At 49.9% G+C, this 19846-nt stretch overlaps 1 protein-coding gene across 1 annotated transcript in view; it reads left to right on the top strand.

Annotated features, from left to right (window-relative positions):
- The first annotated feature begins 332 nt into the window (after nucleotides 1–332).
- Nucleotides 333–19846, top strand: part of ANKRD33B (ankyrin repeat domain 33B) — an 85472-nt gene continuing 65958 nt past the window's right edge. Inside the window, exon 1 of the mRNA XM_025867466.2 lies at nucleotides 333–837. Coding sequence (XP_025723251.1) covers nucleotides 484–837 — 354 coding nt within the window. The 5' untranslated portion in view covers nucleotides 333–483. The remainder of the gene's footprint in view (nucleotides 838–19846) is intronic.

Genomic DNA, 19846 nt, shown 5'->3' with positions numbered 1-19846 from the left:
GCCACCCCGGGTCGCTGGGGAGGGGGGGCGGGGCCGCTCGCCGCCCGAGACACTGGCGCTCGGCTTCTCCAGTTACTGCTTCTAGTTCTCCGGCGCGTGCCTCTCTCGGCTCCGGAGGCAAGGCGGCCGGGTGCGCTGGCCCCGCGGCGCCCAGCAGCCCACGTTCCGCTCTGAACTTTTGTGGGGCACCGGGCGCCGGGCGGGGGAACCCCGGGCGCGCGCCTCCTCCCGGGCGGCCGCCCCGCCCTCCTCCCCGCCCGCGCCCGCCCGCCGCGCCCGGAAAGCCCCCGCGGCTCCTCCCACCCCCGAGGGGCTTTCTCCAGCCTCCCGTGACTTTAGTCTCGGAGCGCAGCTGCCCGGTGCTCGTTTCCGCCGGGCTGGAGCGCCCAGGCACCGCTCTTCTGGGGCCGCGGGGGACGAGGGGCGGTGACCTCGGCGCACGCCCCGCGCCCCAGTGTCTCGGCCCGCGCCCCGGCCGCCAGCATGGTGTTGCTGGCCGGGCCCGGGCCGGAGGGCGGCGGGGCGCGCCGCGTGCCCCCGCAGACGCCGTCCCCACCCCGGGGCGCTCTGGTCGAGGAGGACCCTGCCGACTACGAGGAGTACGAGGACTTCTCGTGTCTGCCCGACACCCGCAGCATCGCCTCGGACGACTCCTTCTACCCTGTCGGAGGCGAGGAGGAATACGGCACCGCGAGTGCGGGGAGCGTCCCAGAGGGCGTCCCGGAGGAGGCGACCCTCCTGCGCGCCGCCTGCGCCAACGACGTGGGGCTGCTGAGGGAGCTGGTGCGGCGGGGGCCGCGCGCTGAGGAGGTGCGGGAGACCGACCGCAACGGCCGGGTAGGTTGGCGTCCCCGCCGGGGTGGGATCTCCTCCGCCCTCCCTCGCATGCCGCGTCGCCCTGATCCCGGCTCTGGCCCGTCCCGCGGTGCCTGTGCCGCTGCCCAGCGCGCGTCTTGGTCGCTGTCCTGCGGCTCGTGTGGAGCTCTGGGCGGCCCTGCGCCTCCCCGGCCGGGGGCTCGCGGTCCGGGCGGCGGCGGCGGCGGCGGGGGTGGGTGGGCGGCTGTGGAGCGTCGCCTCAGGGCACAGCGCCGCGGGAGACGCCGCTAGTCTCGAGTCCTCACCGCCTTCCTCTCGCTTCCCGCCCCCGGAGTCCTCCGGTTCTTGAATTCGCCCGCCCCCACCCCCGGGGGCCCGCGCTCGGACCCGGGTTGGAAACCCCTCGCCGGGTCTCCTCCGTCTGGGCCCCCTCTGACCGTTGCCCTTCCTGGCCTGCAGGGACAGCGTCCCGTCCCGAGCCCCGGTTGCCCCCCCCCGACCCCCCCGGCCCCTCCCGCTGCCCTTGCCCTTTCTCCTCCACGCCCGAACTCGGACGGGCTCCTGCAGGCCCCCGGGAGTCGGAGTTTCCTCCGGGATCGCCTGCCCGCCTCCCGCAGCCCCCAGCTCCGCGGCGCCCCGCCAGCGTGGTCTCCGACTTCGCGGTCCGCGTGGCCACTGCCCCGAGCCAGGGCCGCCCGGGGTCCCCGGAGCAGGGCCTGCGAAGGCGGTGGAGGCGGAGACACCCACCCGGTAGGGTAGGCGAGGACGGGGGGAGGTGGAGGGAGGCACGAGGTATCCATTAGTCATGTCAGGACTCAGAGATAGCAGGGAACGTGTTGAAGAGGAAAGGCAAAGTTGGCTTTCGAAGACTTGAGAACGCCGGGCTCACGGAACAACCCCCCCAGCACTCGGAGGGACACACTGCAGAGGGAGCCCAGCGGCCGAGCGCCCGGGAGCCCGTCTGGGTCGGCAGCTGCTCACCTGCGTGTCACAGCCCCCGGGGCCCGTGGGGCCCGCAGCCTCAGCCTCGCACAGATCGGGAGTGCAAGTGCTTTTTGCTCCGGAGCCCGTGACTGACAGAACACAGGCGGTTTTACCCGGGATCTCGGGGACCCTGTGCCTTTCGTTTATCTCCGGAGCCGGGTGCTGTGTGTCTGCCTGTGGTTTGGGCTGGGCTTAGTCATGGAGGAGCCTGCCAGTGTCACTTTCTGCTTCCACACTTGGGCGGTTCGCTTGACACAGCATTTGAAAGCAGGGAAGGGACTGTGCTTGGTGTCGTGTGTCACCAGCGCTGGCCCAGATGCCCCAGAGCCCTGGAAGTGTTAGGACCCAGGCGGGTGCCTGCACTCCTCCTTCCCTCAGCCCTCACCATGGGTGGGCTGTTGGGGCTGTTTCTGCAGCTCTACTTTGGCTTTTACTAAGATGCGTTTTCACACAGAGGTGTTTATAGGAGACCTCTCTCGCCTGAAGCAGGTAGCGGAGCCTGCTTTTAAGGAAGCCTCGCAAAGATCAGGAAGAACATGGCGGGGGGGTGGGGTGGGGTGGCGGTCGGTCCCATGTCCTGAGCAGCCTGGGGTGTCCAGGTGGCTGGGGTGGGCAGAGGCCAAGCTGGTTTGAGGCTCCACTGGGCCCAGCTTTATGATGTTTCCTTTGGGGGCAACAAATCAAAGTTTGGGGACTGCTGCATTCTAGCCATCTGAGAACAATATAAACAGACCGTGGCTTGGGGGTTTCTGGGCTACTTTTGAAAGCCACTCCCTCAGCATAGGGTCCGGGGAGGGCAATGGAACTGGACAGAAGGACAAGTTCCAGCCTCTCTGCCTCGGTTTCCTAGTTGTACCTCCCAGGGTCGCTAGCATGAAACCCCCTAATGCACATGACACTGACAATAGTCCTCATTAACCATCCCCTCCTGTTCCTCACCAGCCCCCCCCCCCCCCCCCCCCCCTCGGAAGAATACATCCTCCCGCACTTTTTCCTTCGGCCAGGCGAAGCTCTTTTTCTCTCTGCTGTTCCCCTTGATTGCAGCGTCTCTTTGTTTCTCTGCGTTGAGTCTCCTCTCTGCTCCCCACCAAATCATGATGGAGAAATGGTACATGGCTGGCAAATGGCAAGACCCCTGGGCTCTTGTATCTTCTGATCAGAAGGAGCAAGTCCTGTGTTCTGTGCTTTGGGGGAGGGGGAAGGCCCGAGCTTCTCCCCAGTGGCTCCTAGATTCTGTTGATCAAACAGCCTCCGTCTTCCCATAAAAACGGCGAATAAAGTGCTGTAAAGGGCCAATGCACGACCAATGGCAAATGGAACAGCGAGTCATTGCAGATGTGTTTCTTGCTAGGCAACGGTCAGGTACTATAGGAGACCGGAAGAGAAATCAACAGTCCTTGCGTTTGAGAGTCGACCCTTTATTTGAGGAGAGAACTCACAGTAATAGTACCTGGTGCTTAGAGAGGAAGACTACCTGGTGCTTAGAGCCTGAGGCAGGGCCCCAGAAGGCAGTCCAAAGAGATACAGAGCAAGTGACTTCAATGCAAGGAGCTCCGACAATCCTGGGAGCCTAGTGAGGACAGACTTGGGGGGCTGTGGAGGGAGGATGTTCTGGTCAGCTGACCGAGCCAAGGGGGTGGTGGCGGGGGCAGTATGGTTGGTTGTGCTGTGGTACGGGGTGGGGGGGGGGTATATGGGAGCCAAAGCTGGAGAGGCGAGGCCAACCCCGGTCTGGTGGCAAGAGGCCAGCCCACAGGAGCTGGCTAAGAAACAGGAAATTGGGAAGCGAACTGGTTTCAGCGTGACAGTGTCCAGCCTTGGGGCAGAGGTGTGCTCACTCACTGCCTTCAGGTCTCAGGGGCACCTTCTCAGGGAGCACCTTCTCAGGAAGGGCTTTTGTCTTACCCCAGGCTAGCCTGCAGCACCTGGAGTGGGGTAAACACAATCCAGGGGTTCAGGGATTGAGAGTGGCCACTTGAGAGAGCAGCTGACATTTGACGAAGATGTAGAGAAGATAATGTGGGGGAAAGCGCAGGAGCGGCAAGTGCAAAGGCCCTGAGGCACGAGCCCTTTGGGCCTGATCTACAAGCTTATCACAATTAGTGATAGTAAAAACCTTACAGAAAGCCCTAGAGAGAAGTTTGGTGGAGTAGAGGGGTACTTGCTCCATCAACAGAATGTGCAGCCCACAGGTCCTGCCCACAGCCAGCTTCCTAGAAGAAAAATGTCTCTAAAGGCTTTGAAAGGATTTCTGGGTACATTTGCTGAGCTAATGATCTCCGGTCAGTTAAGAAGGGAGTTCTGCCCAAGCTGACAGATCTTTCCTATGGTTTGAGTAACTAAGGATCAGATGTGTCTTGTTTAAGAAAATGTGTTCTTTCCTGGCTCCTGAGATGGGTACTATCATGGATGTGGCTCAGCATACAATTTTCTTCTAAAATATTTATTTGTCAAATAATTCTCCAGGAACATTCAAAGTGTGCTCTTGCTGTCATTTAGATTTATGGTTGTTTTGTTCCCTGTGACTTGGGGATGGTGAAAGCTGCCATAATTCCTTTTCTTAATTCTTCTCTTCCTCTTATTATCTCCCGAGATTCACCTTTGTGGAGGTGACAGCTCTGGAGATAGCCCTGAAACCAAAAGGACGTGTTTGTGCTGCTTTCATTGTTGTAGAAAGGCAGTTCGAATGTCAGACAGCTCTTGAACCCAATTAGGCCCAATTATGCTAAATTTAAAATATTGCCCTCCTTTCTTGATGTCATTCTTCTCAGGCCTGTTTAAATTCTAGGGGCTCTCCAAAGGCCCCGCCCCCCCGTTGCTGTCTAGGCTCAGCCAAGCCCACACCACCCACCCAGCATGGGGGTGGTGTCTCCCTTTACTGGTGGGGGGGGCTTTATGTTTTATAGATTTGCAGCAGTGACCGGGACCTTTATCTTGACACACACACGAGAAAAAAAAATTGTGTTTGAGTTTTGGTTTTGTTTTTCCGAATGCCACAGAAGGATTGATAGACTTTGGAATCCCCTTTCCCGAAAATGAGAAATCAAGTTGTTGGGAATCCGCACCCAGCCCTCTGCCTTCACCAGGCCTCAGGCCTCCTGCACTGCATGTGCTTAGAATGGGGCTAGTCTCCATAGAAAGTGAATTCTGGCCTCCATAGGTTTGAGGGCCATCAAGCCTGGGGAGCTTGTGGGCAGGGAGCTTGACTTTGCTACTTGGGGATGTATGTTAGTGTGTTATTTCTGATGTGTGGGGGAGGGACACGGAAGGGAAGATGAGCAGATTAGACCAGAGCCCAAGGGGCAGGAGCAGAGAAGTGGTCAGCTGAAGTGGGCATGCGGCAGGCAGGCTGACAGATGTTTGTCTGCTTCTTCCTCCCCACGGACCATGGCGAGGGTGGGGGGCGGGGTTGGGTGGGCTTAGGGGTGTCCCTCCGGGCCCAGCAGCAGTAGAGAGGCCCATGCCTTTTTTTTTTTGTATCTTGGGTTTTTTTTTTTTTAATTTTTTTTAAGGATTTAATTTTTTAAGGACAGTTTTAGATTCACAGGAAAATTGAGGGGAAGGTACAGAGATTTCCCATCTACCTCCTGCCCCAACACGTGCACAAGCTCCCCCATGACCAACATGTGCAAGCAGAGTTGTGCATTTGTTACAACTGATGAGCCCACACTGACACATTATCACCCCAAGGCCATGGTTTACACTACGGTTCCGTCTTGGTTTTGTACATCCGGTGGGTTTGGGCAAGTGTTAATGACGTGTGTCCACCATTATAATATCGTTAAAAGTATCCCATGTGTTTTTGATACAAGTGTGGCAGGTCTCTGTGGCCACAACTATGCCAAATACCATGTAACTGAAAACCCCAGGGTGTGTACAACAGTAAACGTTTTGCTAAGGTTGGCGCAGCTCTGCTGATCTTGGCTGGACTTGCATTCAGCTGGAGTCGGCTGCAGATGGCAGGACCAGGAAGGTCTTGTCTGGGGGTTTCTCATCCTCCAGCAGGCTGGCCTGGGCTTGTTCTCCAGGGCAGGATAAGGGTTTCAAGAGAGCAAGCGGAGCTTACGAGGTTCGAGGTCACTTCTGCTGATGGAAGTCTCAAGGCCCCAGATCTACCCTCTGCAGGGGGAGTTTGCTTTTGTTTGTAAAAGGATGTTATTTGCCAACTCTGAGCACTTACTTGTTTATTTTAAGTTTAGTTTTATGAAGGAACATTTCAGGTGGGTACCCAAGTAGAGGGTACTGAAAGCCTACACATCCTAACGGTCCAGCATCAGGAAGCCATCTGCTTCCAAAGTTCTGTTCTAATTTTCACAGGAAAGGGTAGTTTTTGATGTGTGTTTGTGTGGATGAAGATTTCAGAAATTTAGGAAGATCATTGTCATGGGATTTTAAAGATTTATTTATTTATTTTAGAGAGAGAAAGAGAGAGAGAGAGAGAGACAGAGCACGGAGGGGAGGGGCAGAAGGAGAGGGAGAGAGAGAGAATCCTCAAGCAGACTCCCCACCCCCGGCCTCCGCCAGCGCGGAGCCCAACCTGAAGCTGAGATCATGACCTGAGCTGCAACCAAGAGTCAGATGCCCAACCGACTGAGCCACCCAGGCGCCCCCATCATCATGGGATTTTAGAGCCGGGCTCTTTGTCTCCACCTTTTTGCAATAGGACAGACTGAGGCTCAGAGGAGAGGACATCTAGTGCGTCAGGAGGGCTGGGTTCTGGAGGGACCCTGGAGCTGCTTCTGCTGCTCCTTGGAACCCCGGTGGGCTTCTCCAAGGGGCTTTTGAGCTTTCTACCCTTGCCTCCTCCCGGCTGTGCATGAGAAATGGGGGGGGGGCGGTGGTTGGCTGATTTTGAGCATCTGATTTCTTGTAAAGAAATCCTATACTTGTAAAGAAAGACCGAGGGAGAGGTGTTACAGAAATCTAAAATAATAATGGTGTATCATTTATTCATCTGACATTTATATCAGTATAATAGGCAAACTATTCAAAGCGATTTTGAATGACATGTGGCTATGACATAGCAAATGCTCTAAGTACTATTTAATTAATTGTAAATCACTAAAATCCAGGCCATCCTATCAGATCTTTAGGTCAGTAACTCTTTAAAGCTTATAGGATAATGCAGATTTTGTCTTCTTCCTCTGTCCATTATAGTAACGTCTATTTTTCCAGGGAAGTGTCCTATTTTTTTTCTAAGTTTTAAAGGCCAATCGTCTGAGGTTTCTATAGAGTTCTCTTTTTAATGTTTGTTATTACTGTCTTATATCCTCTTTTTCTTTATTTTTGAGTTTGTGCTGTTTCTCATTTGTGACAAATATTATAAAAAATAATCTATCCAATCCGTCCTTTCGGAGAGTCGGCTTTTGCTCTGGATCCGTTTCTTCACTCTTTCATCAGTTTCTGCTTTTTTAAAAAAATTATTTCCTACCTTCAGGTTTATTCTACCTATAGTTTTCTCTTGAAGTATCATCAGTTTTGCTTTTCCCCCAAGTTTGGTATACAGTATTTTCTCATTGTTCTGTTCTAATTTACCTTAGGATTTCTTTTCTTTTTTTGATCTAGAATTTATTTAGAATTATGTGTAACATTTAAAAAATACATATTTTTTGAGCTTTATTAAATGAATTTTTAAAACCTGATTCAGAGAATATGTTATTTATGACACTTTGAAATTTCTTGAGACTGGCCTTACGTAAGCCTTTTATTGGGCCAGTAATTCTAGATTATAACCATGTGATAGTCTGTGATTTTTCCAAATTAAGTCAAACAGTTCCATACATGAGATAATATGTAATTCCTTTTAATTAAAAGAAATAAGAAGGTTGTAGTGAAGTTCTTAAAATATGTGAACAAAGAAAATATGTTTCATTCAGGATGATTGGGAAGTAATTTTTTTAGACAGCCTGCTGGAATGATGGTATAGGTGCACATGTGCGAGCACGTGTGTATGTGTTCTTAAGAGGTCAGATTTTAAGATGCAGTAGGATGTTAAGAATCCTTGATGTCATTTGTGTGTGTGTGTACATAAAAGAGACCATTTTCAAGCAGTGTTCTTAAATTTGAAAGACAGTTGAAGGTGAATTTTACTTATTTCTACCAAGTCAGAGATAGGAAATGAAGGTAGATGTGAAATCCCCAGCGACAGTTGGCTTGGCAGCCAAATTGGATTGGAGCCGTGGGATTGAGAGCAATTTCAAAGTAACAAAAACAGATGTATGCTTCCCAAGGCGTATTTATGTCAGCTCTGAATAAGTTCAATCCAAAGTAGGCAAGTGATGGGATATGGAGTCAAGCATTTCTCTCTGGCTTCTGTTTCTGGGATTTAACTGACTCTTGGATTAGATATAACACCTGCGGAGCGAGGGCCATTCCAGCTGAGAGGCGTGGGCAGCAGGTGGGGAGGTGAGGCCAGTGAAGAGGCAGGAGCCATGCTTAGGGGAGCTGCCTAGCACAGGCTGTTAGATAAATTTACCATAGCCCATTTTCTGAGACAAAGGAAGGTGCATGAAGTTGGTTTATATATAAAGGAAGATGGGGGGATTAGGCTGAGTGAAAAAAGTCCATCTCAAAGGAAATGATGTATGATTCATTGGTGTAACATTCTTGGAATAATACAGTTACAGCGATGGAGAGCAGCTTATAGGTTGCCAGGGTTAGGGTTTTGGGGAGAGGAGGAGTGGGTGCCCCTCTGACGGGGTAGCAGGAGGGGGCCTGTGGTGATGGCCAGCCTTGCGTCTGGACTGCGGTGGTCTACACGTGGGTGGACATGACACAGGACCCCTCGCCCCACCCTACACCCGAACAAGCTCTGGATCGCAGCAATGCTCATTTCATGGTAGAGCTCTTGCCCTATAATTATTGAAGATGTTGACATTGGGGTGGAAAGCTGAAGTGGGTAGCTTTCTGTAGGTCTGTGGCTGTTTCAAAATCACAAGTATGGGAAATGAAGGAAGGCAACTCTTAAAAATGGTTAAGATGGAAAAACTTTGTGTCAATTTTGCCACCATAAAAAAATTGGAAAATTAAATGAAGGCATGCATTACCTTTTACCTGTAGCCTTACCACCATGAATAGATCGACTTTGAGAAACTAAAGCAGGATCAGGCTTGGTTAGTATGTGGGAATGGCACCCACTGGGAATATTAGATGTTTGAACCATTGCTACCATGCACTGTCATCACCTGAGAGCTTTTCCCAAATACCGGATCCCAGACCCCTCCCTAGACCTACTGGACCACAGTCTGCACTTTGTGCAGCTCTTGAGGTGATTGGCGTGTACACTTGTTGGAAGAGCACTAGGACTTTTCTTAGAGCAGAAAACAAGTTTGGTGGCCAAAGATGGCAGGCTCAGGTTGGTTACATGATCCTGGACAAGCCACACGATCTTTGGGTCCTGAGTGTCCTCTGGATCCCCGTCTATAAGGTGAGAACGCTTGCTATGAGGGTAACAGTACCTCGTAGAGGCTCTGGGCAGGGTATAATAGTAACTTCTGTATACAGTGTGCAACATCATAGGCACTCGGTAAATGGAACTGTTGTTTCTATGACGGGTTAATCTCAAGGTGGTTTCCAGTCCTGCTGTTTCAGTTTTAAGCAAGGGGAAAGGTAGAAGCAAGAGAATGACGTGTCTACTTGGTGAGGACTCTGGTAACCACAAGAATTTGTTGAGGGCAGGGCTCCTGTTGAGTGTTTATACTCAACGAAAGTGGCAGTTGGTGCCACGGGTGTAAACGAAGCAAGGTGGTGGGGTAAGTGGGAGGCAGAGAAAGGTGCTGGGGCCACATCTTGGTGCATCGTGGGAGCGCCCCTGAATCTGGGTGGGTGGGGACTGGAGTTGGAGCCCTCCGAGGCTGGGAGGGGAACAGGAAGGATCTAGACTCAGGAGCGATGAGGAAGGAGAGCAGGTCAGGAGGGGAAAGATGGCGCATCTGCCGGGGGTCATTACAAGCCTTTTTCTTTCTTCAGCGTTTTCCTTGAGTACAAGTTGGTGCGGAGAGCGCTGGAGTCAAAGCCCTGGTCCATCCCGGGATGTCCCACAGACTGACGCTGCCAGGATGTTCTGTAAACAAGCCACAGTCGTGGGTCCCTGGAGTTTCCTTCCCTTTCTGCTTTTCCCTGACCTTGTCGAGCCGGGCATTCCAGAGGGCCTGGCCCTGCCCAATGCTGTCAGGAGGGTCAGTCTGTATGGCTTCTGTATGCTGGGCGTGGAGCCTACTTAATAAAAAATAAAAAATCGTAGTAAGTGGAAACACAAGGGGCAGCAGTCATGTGCTACAAACAGCCGCTGAGACTCAGCTCCTAGGTCAGGGTTGTCCCCATGGCCGGGGACACGGGGGCTTCTCTCTTTGGTGTTAGATAATGGGCGGGTTTCTAGGAAATGAATTCCATTTACAGCAGCTCCAGGCTACACTGGACGCCGCTGAGGAGACTTGGAAGCCAGGTTCCTGAGCCGTGGAGGCCTGTCGTTGCTGGGAGACACATCTCCCTGCTGCCTGTCATGCTTCAGGAGGTCCAGATCTTTGGGGGACCTGTTTCCTGCACCATGGAAAGGGACATCGGAGGCACCGAGGAGTAGGGGGAGGAGCGACTGTGGTGCATCTTGTGACCTGCACATCCTCCTTTGTTGAAGGGTGGGCTGGCACAGGCCACCTCTGAGGTCTCCAGGCGCAACCTCCATGCACTGTGAGGGGTGGGGAGGCTGATTTTTGCAGGCATCTAATGGCCCTAGAGGGTTATCAGCTCGCCCTGTTCTGCCCAGGATTTTCCCACGGTGGCACTGAAAAGTCCTGCATCCTGGAAGACCCCTGTGCCCCTGGCAGATTGAGATGGTCGGTCACCCTGCCTGTGAAGAAGGCACTCATGTGTTGGGGCCGCATACCAAGTGTCACCAAAGAGAAGCCGAAAGGGCCTGCTGGACCACAGATTTCCTCCTTTGGCAGTATCTGGAATTCTTACTTTGGAGGAAAGCGGTGGTATTAATTTATATTTTTGTGGCGGAGGGGATTGTCACCAGGAGAGAAGCTTTTGCCCAAATTTAGTCGCCTAGACTAAATTTTGTTTTGTTTTACATAAGCCCTATGCCCAAGGTGGGGCTTGAACTCATAACCCCAGGTCGAGTTGCATGCTCCACTGACTGAGCCAGCCAGGTGCCCCTAGACTGGGTTGTTGTTGTTGTTGTTTTTTAAACATGCCAGAGAGCTGTCACCCAGGTGGGACACATGACAGGTATATCTCCTTGAGGGTACTTTTGGGAGACCGGGGAGCCCTTGATCAGGAAGGGCCCCCGGGAAGGTCCTGAGAGAAGGATTGAATCTTCACTGCCATGTGTGAAAAGTAGAATAGATACATTTTTCTAAAAAATTCAGTTACCACGAACTCTCTGGCAAATTTGGAATTTTCTCTGGTGTAAATAGATCTAAATCCACTGGTTTTAGAATGAGGTACAGTGTACTGAGTTATTAAAAAAAAAAAAAGCAACACCCTATCTCATTTGTTAAAAACAGCATCTTACAGTGATTCTACTAATAATTTTATTGGGTCCCCAAATCCTTAAGATGCTACTAACTTATTTGAAGGGTTTCCTAATGTTACTTCGGTGGAGGGGACCTTTGAACATAACTAAAAATTCATATCAACCATTTGTTTGCATCTGGCAGTTTCCATCTACCAGTTTGCAAATGGCTTGATTTGGACACAAGAGTTTTAGCAATACATAGAGGCTGTTTACTTATTAGTAACATGTGTACTTTAGAAGAAAGTCTCCGTAAAAATGAAAAAAAGCTCATTTTTCAAAGAAGTGGCTTTTCCTGAATGTTTGCTGTTAAAACATATTTGACTCCATTCGAGCTGCTGTGACCAAACACCGTGGACTGGGTGACTTACACACCATAGCATTTATTGCTCACAGTGCTGGAGGCTGAAAGTACAAGATCAGGTGCTGGTGGGATGGGTGCCCGGTGAGGTCCTGCTTCCTGGCTATCCTGGCTCCGAGCGGGCAGTCTTCCTACTGATCTCACATGGGAGAAGGGGCAGGCGCTCTCTGGGGTGTCTTTTATCGGGGCACTCATCTTGTCATGGGGCTCCAGCCTCCTGATCTAATCACACCCAAAGGCTCCACTTCCTAATACATGAAATGCTGAAGAAATTTTAAAAAATGCATTTAAAATATTTTTTTCCACTTGCAGAAGAGCTGGGTTGTTTATTTGTGTGATATGTGAATAGCACTGCACGTGCCTGACTTCCACTCCAAAAAAGCCTAGGGTGTCTGCCTGGAGAATTGGATGGGTTCACATATGGATGATCTCCATCTGTGAAAGGATAGGATTCTGTTATTCTGTGATTTAAAAATAAAATGTTTACATGAGTAAAATTAAATAATGAAGTCGTAATAGAATGTCCAGGAATAGAAAAAAAAATTTTAAAAGAAAGCTAATTTAAGCCTTTAAAGTTCTAAATGATGGGAAATCCCCCAAATGCAAACTAAAAGGAAGCAATCTGAAGGGGAAAGCGAAGACAAGAGTGTTTTTTGTTTTTTTTTTTAAAGATTTTATTTATTTATTTGAGAGAGAGAGAATGAGAGAGAGTACGAGAGGGAAGAGGGTCAGAGGAAGAAGCAGACTCCCGCTGAGCAGGGAGCCCGATGCGGGACTCGATCCCGGGACTCCAGGATCATGACCTGAGCCGAAGGCAGTCGCTCAACCAACTGAGCCACCCAGGCGCCCGAAGACAAGAGTGTTTTAACAACAGCTGCATTGATACATAATCCGCATACCATCCAGTTCTCCCTCTTAGAGTGGACAAATCAGTGGGTTTTTGGGACATTCACAGATGTATGCAGGCATCACCTCCAGGAGAAACTTGTACTCTCCAGCTGTGACCCCTCTATCCAACCGGCCCCTCCAGCCCTAGGCAACCACTAATCCCCTTTGGCCATTTACATTATTTATAACAGGACTTTTATGAAAGAGGAACTAGATCCTTGTCACTTTATGACCGCTTATCTTGACCTTTTACCCAATAAAAGAATACAACATTCATTTCACCAAAGGAAGTGCCGCGTGCAAGACCCGGGGACAGGTGCAGGCTCTACCTTCAAGGGTCTTACCGTAAATTTCCCATGCGTTACAATGTATGATAGGAGTGCAAGGTTTTATACAAGTGTGCCAAGCCCCACACATGACCCACTTCACACCGAGCAGCTAGCCGAACCGCCCTCTTGGTCGTCCCTCCTTGGTCTTGCTGACCTGTCTCTGAGGTCCTCAAGGTGTGGTTGCAGTCCAGCAGCGTCAGCAGCATCTGGGGACTCACTGCAGACTTCTTGAATCCGAAATTCTGGGCTGGGGTCGGCACTCTGTGTTCTACGACCCGGCAAGGGATTATGACGCTCACTTTTGAGAACCCCTGATGGGTGGCATGTACCTCTTCTGGTCCGTGTTTTAGTTCAACCTGGGCGGGTTTCTCTCCCGCCCCGGCTCATCTGGCTCTCTATTTTGAAGAGAAGAGCGAGTTAGCTTTCTTCAAGCTTGTCCCTCCCCCCCCCCCCCCCCCCCCGCCCCCTTTTCTTGCTCCTGCCTCAGGGATAGCGGTGAGGCTGGCCAGGCTGGTTTTGCCCTTGACGGGTCTCAGGACAGGGGGCAGGGGAAATGGCTCAGTAAAGGCCAAGGACACACTGCCGCACAGCCTCCACCCCTCCTCTCTGGGGACGGAGCCCCTCCCCCCCGCCCGAAGTTCCCCCCCCCCCCAGTGGGTTTGGACCCTCCCCCCAGCCCCCACCGGCTCCTAGCCCTTGCTGCCGGCATGGCCTCTCCCATCTTGCCCTCTCTGCTAGTTCTCTTCTTGTTACATCATATTTGGAACCCTTCTCATAAACAAGGGGATAAAACCCCAAAGCAAACAAGTCCCAGACTCACTTGCCAGTGGCTTGGCTCTGACAGGCTCCTGAAGTCCTCTGCTTCCCAAGGCCAAAGTCACGTGGGGCGGGCGCTTCTGTCGCCGGTGCCCAGGGCCCGGCCTTCTGCCGCCTGTTGTCGGATGCTGTGAAAGCATCCATTCCGGGGGGCCCGGCCTCATCCCCTGGAGTTCTTATTTCTTATTTCTTTTCCCCCAGCCCACCCACAGAAACTGCCCCCTGGCCTGCGCAGGGCTGCCCCGCCCTCCCCAGCATTTTTGGCGCTTCTGTCAGTGTTGGAAGATGACATCCCTTCCGGGACGAAGGTGGAGGAGGGCAGGCCTGTGCCGGGTGCAGGTTGGCGCACAGTTCGGCGGGGTTTCAGAGCCCCTTCCTCGCTGGTCAGCCAGGTGCCGCTGGAATAAGCTGTCTGTTGCATGATCCTGACAGTGGCCTGCCCTCAGGACCCCCCAAATCCCTGAGCCACTGTGAAGTGGTCTGCAGCTGGGGTCACGCACACTGAGGCCGCCTCCTTGGACTCCATGGGCTTCTTGACTGCTTCTTGTTTCCTGTTCTCACCTGACTTTCTGGTTTCCATTTCTTGGCCCATTTCCTGAGCCTCTTTCCACCGGTTTGTCTCTCACTCCCCGTGGCGGTTATTTTTATGCATCAACTAGGTGACGATATAGCACCAAGTTACTTAATCGCACACTTGTCTCTGTGAGCCGTGAAGGTATTTTGTGGATGTGGTTACCAGCTGCAGTAACTTAAGTTAAGGAGATGACCACTGCTGATGTGGGTGGGCCGAGTCCGATCAGCTGAAGGTCTCAAGAACAACTGAAGTTCCCCGGAGCAGGAGGAATTCTGCCTCACGACTAGCATCCGCTCCTGTCTGAGTTTCCAGCCTACCAGCTCTCATGTTGTCTGACCGGTTCCTTAAAATACATCTCTGTATGTCTATATCCCCTGCTGGTTCTGTCTCTCCGGAGAGCCCTGGCTCACACGTCGCCTTCGGAATATTGCCGCTTGGTAGAGCCCCCTCAAGGCTTGTTCTGCTGATGCCAGCTCTCAGCCCTGGACAGCTCTCCCAAGAGTCACACTTGCGTTCACATCAGCTGCAGGATTTCTTGTGCCAACCTTCGCCCAACATCTCCTACTTGACATGTTTGGAACACAGCTCATCACCACCCTCGAACATTTGGCATCATTGCCGCCTGCCTCCAGGGCTGGTTTCAGGGTGTGCAACCTGTGCAGTCAGTATTCAGGGCCTTGTGCTTAAAAAGGCCCCGTTTGGTGTCTTTGCTGTGGCTGTCTGGAAATTCTTAATGATTTTGAACCAGGGCCCGGCATTTTCATTTTGCATGGGGGCTGCAAAGTCCATAGCCGGCTCTGGCTGTCCCCCTCTGGCTAGTTGCCCATAGTTGCAACCCTGGAGTAGGCTCAGCCTCCCCCATCTCCTGCATCTAGTTACTTTCTAAATACGGGACAGTCCCATGATGATCTCCCACTTTTCTTTGGGGTCACACTGATGTAATTTGGGGCTTTGCGACATGCCCCTGAAATAGATGCTATACTTCCTCTCTGGTTCCCCCACCTCCCCCCTGCCCTCCACCCCTGCTGCATCTTGCCACTTTCCACTCTGTTCTCCTGCCACTTCTCAATTTTTGTTCGTACATGTGGCTTTTAGTACCGCAGCAGCATCTTCGGAAGCTCCTCCTTCAAGTCCCCCCACAAGGATGCTCCAAATGCCTGATTTTCGACTGCTTCCCTTTGTGTCAGTAAGGGCATGGAACCGCGTGACTTGCTGTCCCCGCAGCCACGTGCTGTGCCACCTCCACACCCTGGCAGGTCTTTATTGTCCCTGGACCCCACCCTTCCCCTCTCTCTACTGCAGGGCAGGCTCAGATGGCACCTTTGCTGGAACTCTCTCCCGCGCCTCCTCATGGGGTGGCTTCTCTCTGGGTTCTCAGCGTGTTTTGCAACTTGTTTACAAACTATTTTCTCTCGGCTTTGTTCGATAATGCTGGGTATTTTCTCTCTAGGCTTGGTAAGCTCCATGAGGGAGAGTGTCAGCATCCTTCAGTTTATGTCCTCTTCAGCCTGGCAGAGGTTGGCACACATAGTAGGTGCTTTGTACCTGGTCTTTGAATAAGATTGGGGAGCCATGTCTGCCTGTCAGTTCTATACCTTGATTTTTTTTTTTAAAGATTTTATTTATTTATTTGACAGAGAGAGACACAGTGAGAGAGGGAACACAAGCAGGGGGAGTGGGAGAGGGAGAAGCAGGCTTCCCGCCGAGCAGGGAGCCCGACGCGGGGCTCGATCCCAGGACCCTGGGATCGTGACCTGAGCTAAAGGCAGACGCTTAACGACTGAGCCACCCAGGTGCCCCTATACCTTGATTTTGAAATACTTAAAACTACAGTTTCAGGTCATATGCTCCAGTTTTTAATCCACTTGGAGTTGATTTTTGTGGATGGTGTAAGGTAAGGATCCGATGTCATTCTTTTGTGTGTGAATATCCAGTTTCCCCAATATCATTTACTGGAGAGACTATCTTTTCCCCATTGTGTGTGTTCTTGGTGCCCTTGTCGAAAATCAGTCGACTTTCCATGCTTGAGTTTTTTCTGGGCTCTGTTCTGTTGATCTGGGCATCTGTTTTTTGGGCCAATACTATACTGCTTGCATTACTTTAGCTTTATAATATCATTTGAAATGAGGGAGTGTGATGCCTTCAGCATTGTCTTCTTTCTCAAGAGTACTTTAGCTACCTGGGGTCTTTTGTGGTTCCATACAAAATTTAGAATTTTTTTTTACTATTTCTGTTAAAAATGCCATTGGAATTGTAATAGGGATTGCACTGAGTCTGCCTATTGTTTTGGGTAGTGAGAATATTTTAACAATATTAATCCATGAGCACAGGTTATCTTTCTATTTATTTGTAGTTTCTTTCATCCATGTTTTATAGTTTTCAATGTACAGATCTTTTACTTCCGTGGTTAAATTTATTCTTATGTATTTTATTCTTTTTGATGCTGTCATAAGTGGGATTATTTTCTTGATTGGGGTAAAGAAATGGGACTCATCTTTGCATGTTGATTTTGTATCCAGCAACTTTACCAAACTCATTTTTTAGTTCTAACAGGTTTTTTTTTATGGAGTTTTTAGGGCTTTCTATATATAGGATTATGTCATCTGCAGAGATCATCTTACTTCTTCCTTTCTGATTTGGATGCATTTTATTTCTTTTTCTTGTCTGATTGCTCTGGCTAGTACTTCCAGGACTGTGTTGAGTAGAAATGGTGAGAGTGCATCCTTGTCTTGTTCCTGACCTTAGAGGAAAGCCCACTAGATGCCAGTAGGCCCATTCCCCTCCTCCCCAGTTGTGACAACCAGAAATGTCCCCAGACATTGACAAATGTCCCTTCAGGGAACAAGATCACTCCCCAATTGACGATCACTGAGATAGAAAATAAAGGGATCATGTGGGTGCCTTTTTACACGGAGACATTCCTGCGATCATAGAAGAATCTATAGTATTTGGCACACCCGGTTGCTCTCGTCTGCCTCTTACTCACCCAATGTTTAGTCAGGTGTTTTTAAAATTTACACAGCTTCATTGGAAAATTGTGTTTACCAGCTCCTGTGAGCTGCTCTTATTCCATAAAATGAGAAAAACTCGTAGCTGCAGTCCTCAGCACTGTAAACACTTCTTAGTTTCTCAGTTGGAGTATTTGTTGTTGTTCAAATCTTGACGTTATACTTCATTTTCCTCTTGGAAAATACTCATAATAGGACAAGTTGTGCTTTTAAAAATGTAATATGAGGAGATGAGCTGCAAGAGGCATGACGCATCCACTCAAATTTCACAGAGTTTGCCTTTCGTGATGATCACTCCAGCTTTATCCGGTGCTGGGAGGACGTCTGGAGGCGGCCACCACATGCTCCTGGAAATGTAATTGATAATGAAGCTAATGAGGAGCCAGAGATGACCCATTTCATGCCTGGCAAGACTTTGCGATGTGCATTCTATCAAGTAAATTGTGCATTTGGTTTTGATTTCAAGGGGATTTTTATTAACTAATAACACTTCAAGCAAACACTGGGCTGCAGTTCTTTAAAAAAAAAACTGTAAAAACTATTTGCATGAATTATGCTTCTTGATTTTGGTTCTTGAGTTTTGAAGTTACCTTCTTTTCTTTTTAATGGGTTAATTGATTTAGCAAATATTTATTGAATGGGTTGCGGTGGGCAGTGTTCTAGGGACCAGAGGGCTGAACAAAGAAGAGTGAAATCCCTACTCAAATGGAGCTCCCGTACTCTTGGGGGAGAGGGAACAGTAAGTAAGACGATTAAGTAAAAGGCATAAAATCCCTAGCATGGGCCAGGTGCTGAGGAGAAAGGTAAAGCAAGCAGGGTATGAGCGGCATGTGCCAGGCCGATCTGAAACTTGCCCTCCTTGCTGAGGAGAGAACCTTTGAGTTAAGGCAGGAAAGAAATGAAAGTCTTGCTGTGCTGTTGTCTAGGGGAAGAGCAGTCCAGATGCAGCAGCAAGAACAAAGGGCTGTGAGGTGGGAACATCTGGAATGTTCTGGAACAGCCAGAAGGCCAGAAGGGCAAGAGCAGAATGAAGAGGCAGGAGAGATCAGAAGGGACTGGTGAGTTCCCTTAACGAGAGAAGGCCAGCCTTGGGCAACCAGAGTTGGAAGGGCAGGAGAAAGACGCAGGTGCACTCAGAAGTGAGCTTCAGTAATGTCCCGCGGTACTCTTGCCTTCAGGACTGCTTGTGGTGAGCTCGTCCGGTACAACATACTTAACGGGATGAACATCTTCCCAACAGTCCTGTAACTGAATCAGGTATTCCCTGGATACCTATTGGGTTGGACGCCAAGATCCCCAAACGTGGCCGTTGGTTTACAAATCTGTATTTGGGCTGCCCACTGATGTCCTTAAACTTCAGCTCTTTAGGTCTGACTTCAAGTCTCAGTGATCATTTCCCTCTGACACAGGAAGTTTAAAAATGTGATGATGGGAGTCTGTGGAGCGCCAGGCTTTCCTCTTGGGGAAGGAGACCCCGAGAGAAACCCTAGACCTGGAAAGCACATCTGGGGTGCTTGTGGCTTCCTCTGTCAGCCCCCGCAGCCTGGCTGCCCAGAGGCCCGCTGCCAGAGGTGTGCTGGGCGCCCTCCCATGAGGAGGTGCTGGGCTGTGGTGTTTGATGGGTTTCCACGAGGGCTTGCTGAATTTCAAGGTGCAGTGAAGTTGGAGTACATGAAGTTTTCATTGTGGCAGAATGTTTCTAATTTTAGTGATTTGTGAAGATCCTTCTGGATAGAGTTTGACTTTCCCTGTGAATGATCACACTACCCTCTGATCTTTACTCCTTTACTCTGATGTATTAACAGTAGTATTTGTTAGATTTTTTTTTTATTCTGCTTCCAATATAAGTATTTAGGTGTGAAAAATGAAAACAAAACAAAAACAAAACAAGAAAGAGCCAAGTGCAAAGAAGAAAATATAAACAAGTACCACTGGTACCTGGAGATAATGAAGTTGATGTTTTACATGAACCATTGGTTTCTTTAGCTATCTCTAAAGTTTGTCCTATAAATACAGTTTTGGATCCTACTTTTTTCACTTATAAGCATACTCTGAGCTCATTTCTGTTAAAAGTACTTTAGAATCTTGATTTTTAAAACCTATTCCTGCATACATCGTTGCTTATTTAATCATCTGCTGGGCATTTTGGTGTTGCTGAAATTTTGCTATTTATAATAATGCTCTGATGAATGGATGTCTTAGTGTATCTTTTATTGGCACTTGGAGCATTGCTTTTTAGATCAAGTTTTAGGAGGTATATTATAGGGTTTAAGAGTATGAGCCTTCTAAAGGCCATCTTGCTTTCTAGGAAGACGACTGATTTCTCCTTCCACCAGTAGGCTTATGAAATTGCCTGTTTTGCTGGAGCCTCGTGACACTGCACATTAATTATTCAAAATATCGAAATGGGTTTGTTGGTCTTTGAAAGATTAAAGTCATGCATTTTTATTGTAAAATATTCAAATAACATAGAAAAGCAATATGCCAAAGATGAAAATCTCTGATCTAGAGATAATTAAATGTTTTAGGTATGACTTCACGTAATTTAATATAATA

Source organism: Callorhinus ursinus, unplaced genomic scaffold, assembly GCF_003265705.2.
Source record: "Callorhinus ursinus isolate GAN/ISIS: 27379988/994484 unplaced genomic scaffold, GSC_fseal_2.0 scaffold3, whole genome shotgun sequence".
Lineage (NCBI taxonomy): Eukaryota > Metazoa > Chordata > Mammalia > Carnivora > Otariidae > Callorhinus > Callorhinus ursinus.
This window is presented reverse-complemented; position numbering and strand designations above follow the sequence as displayed.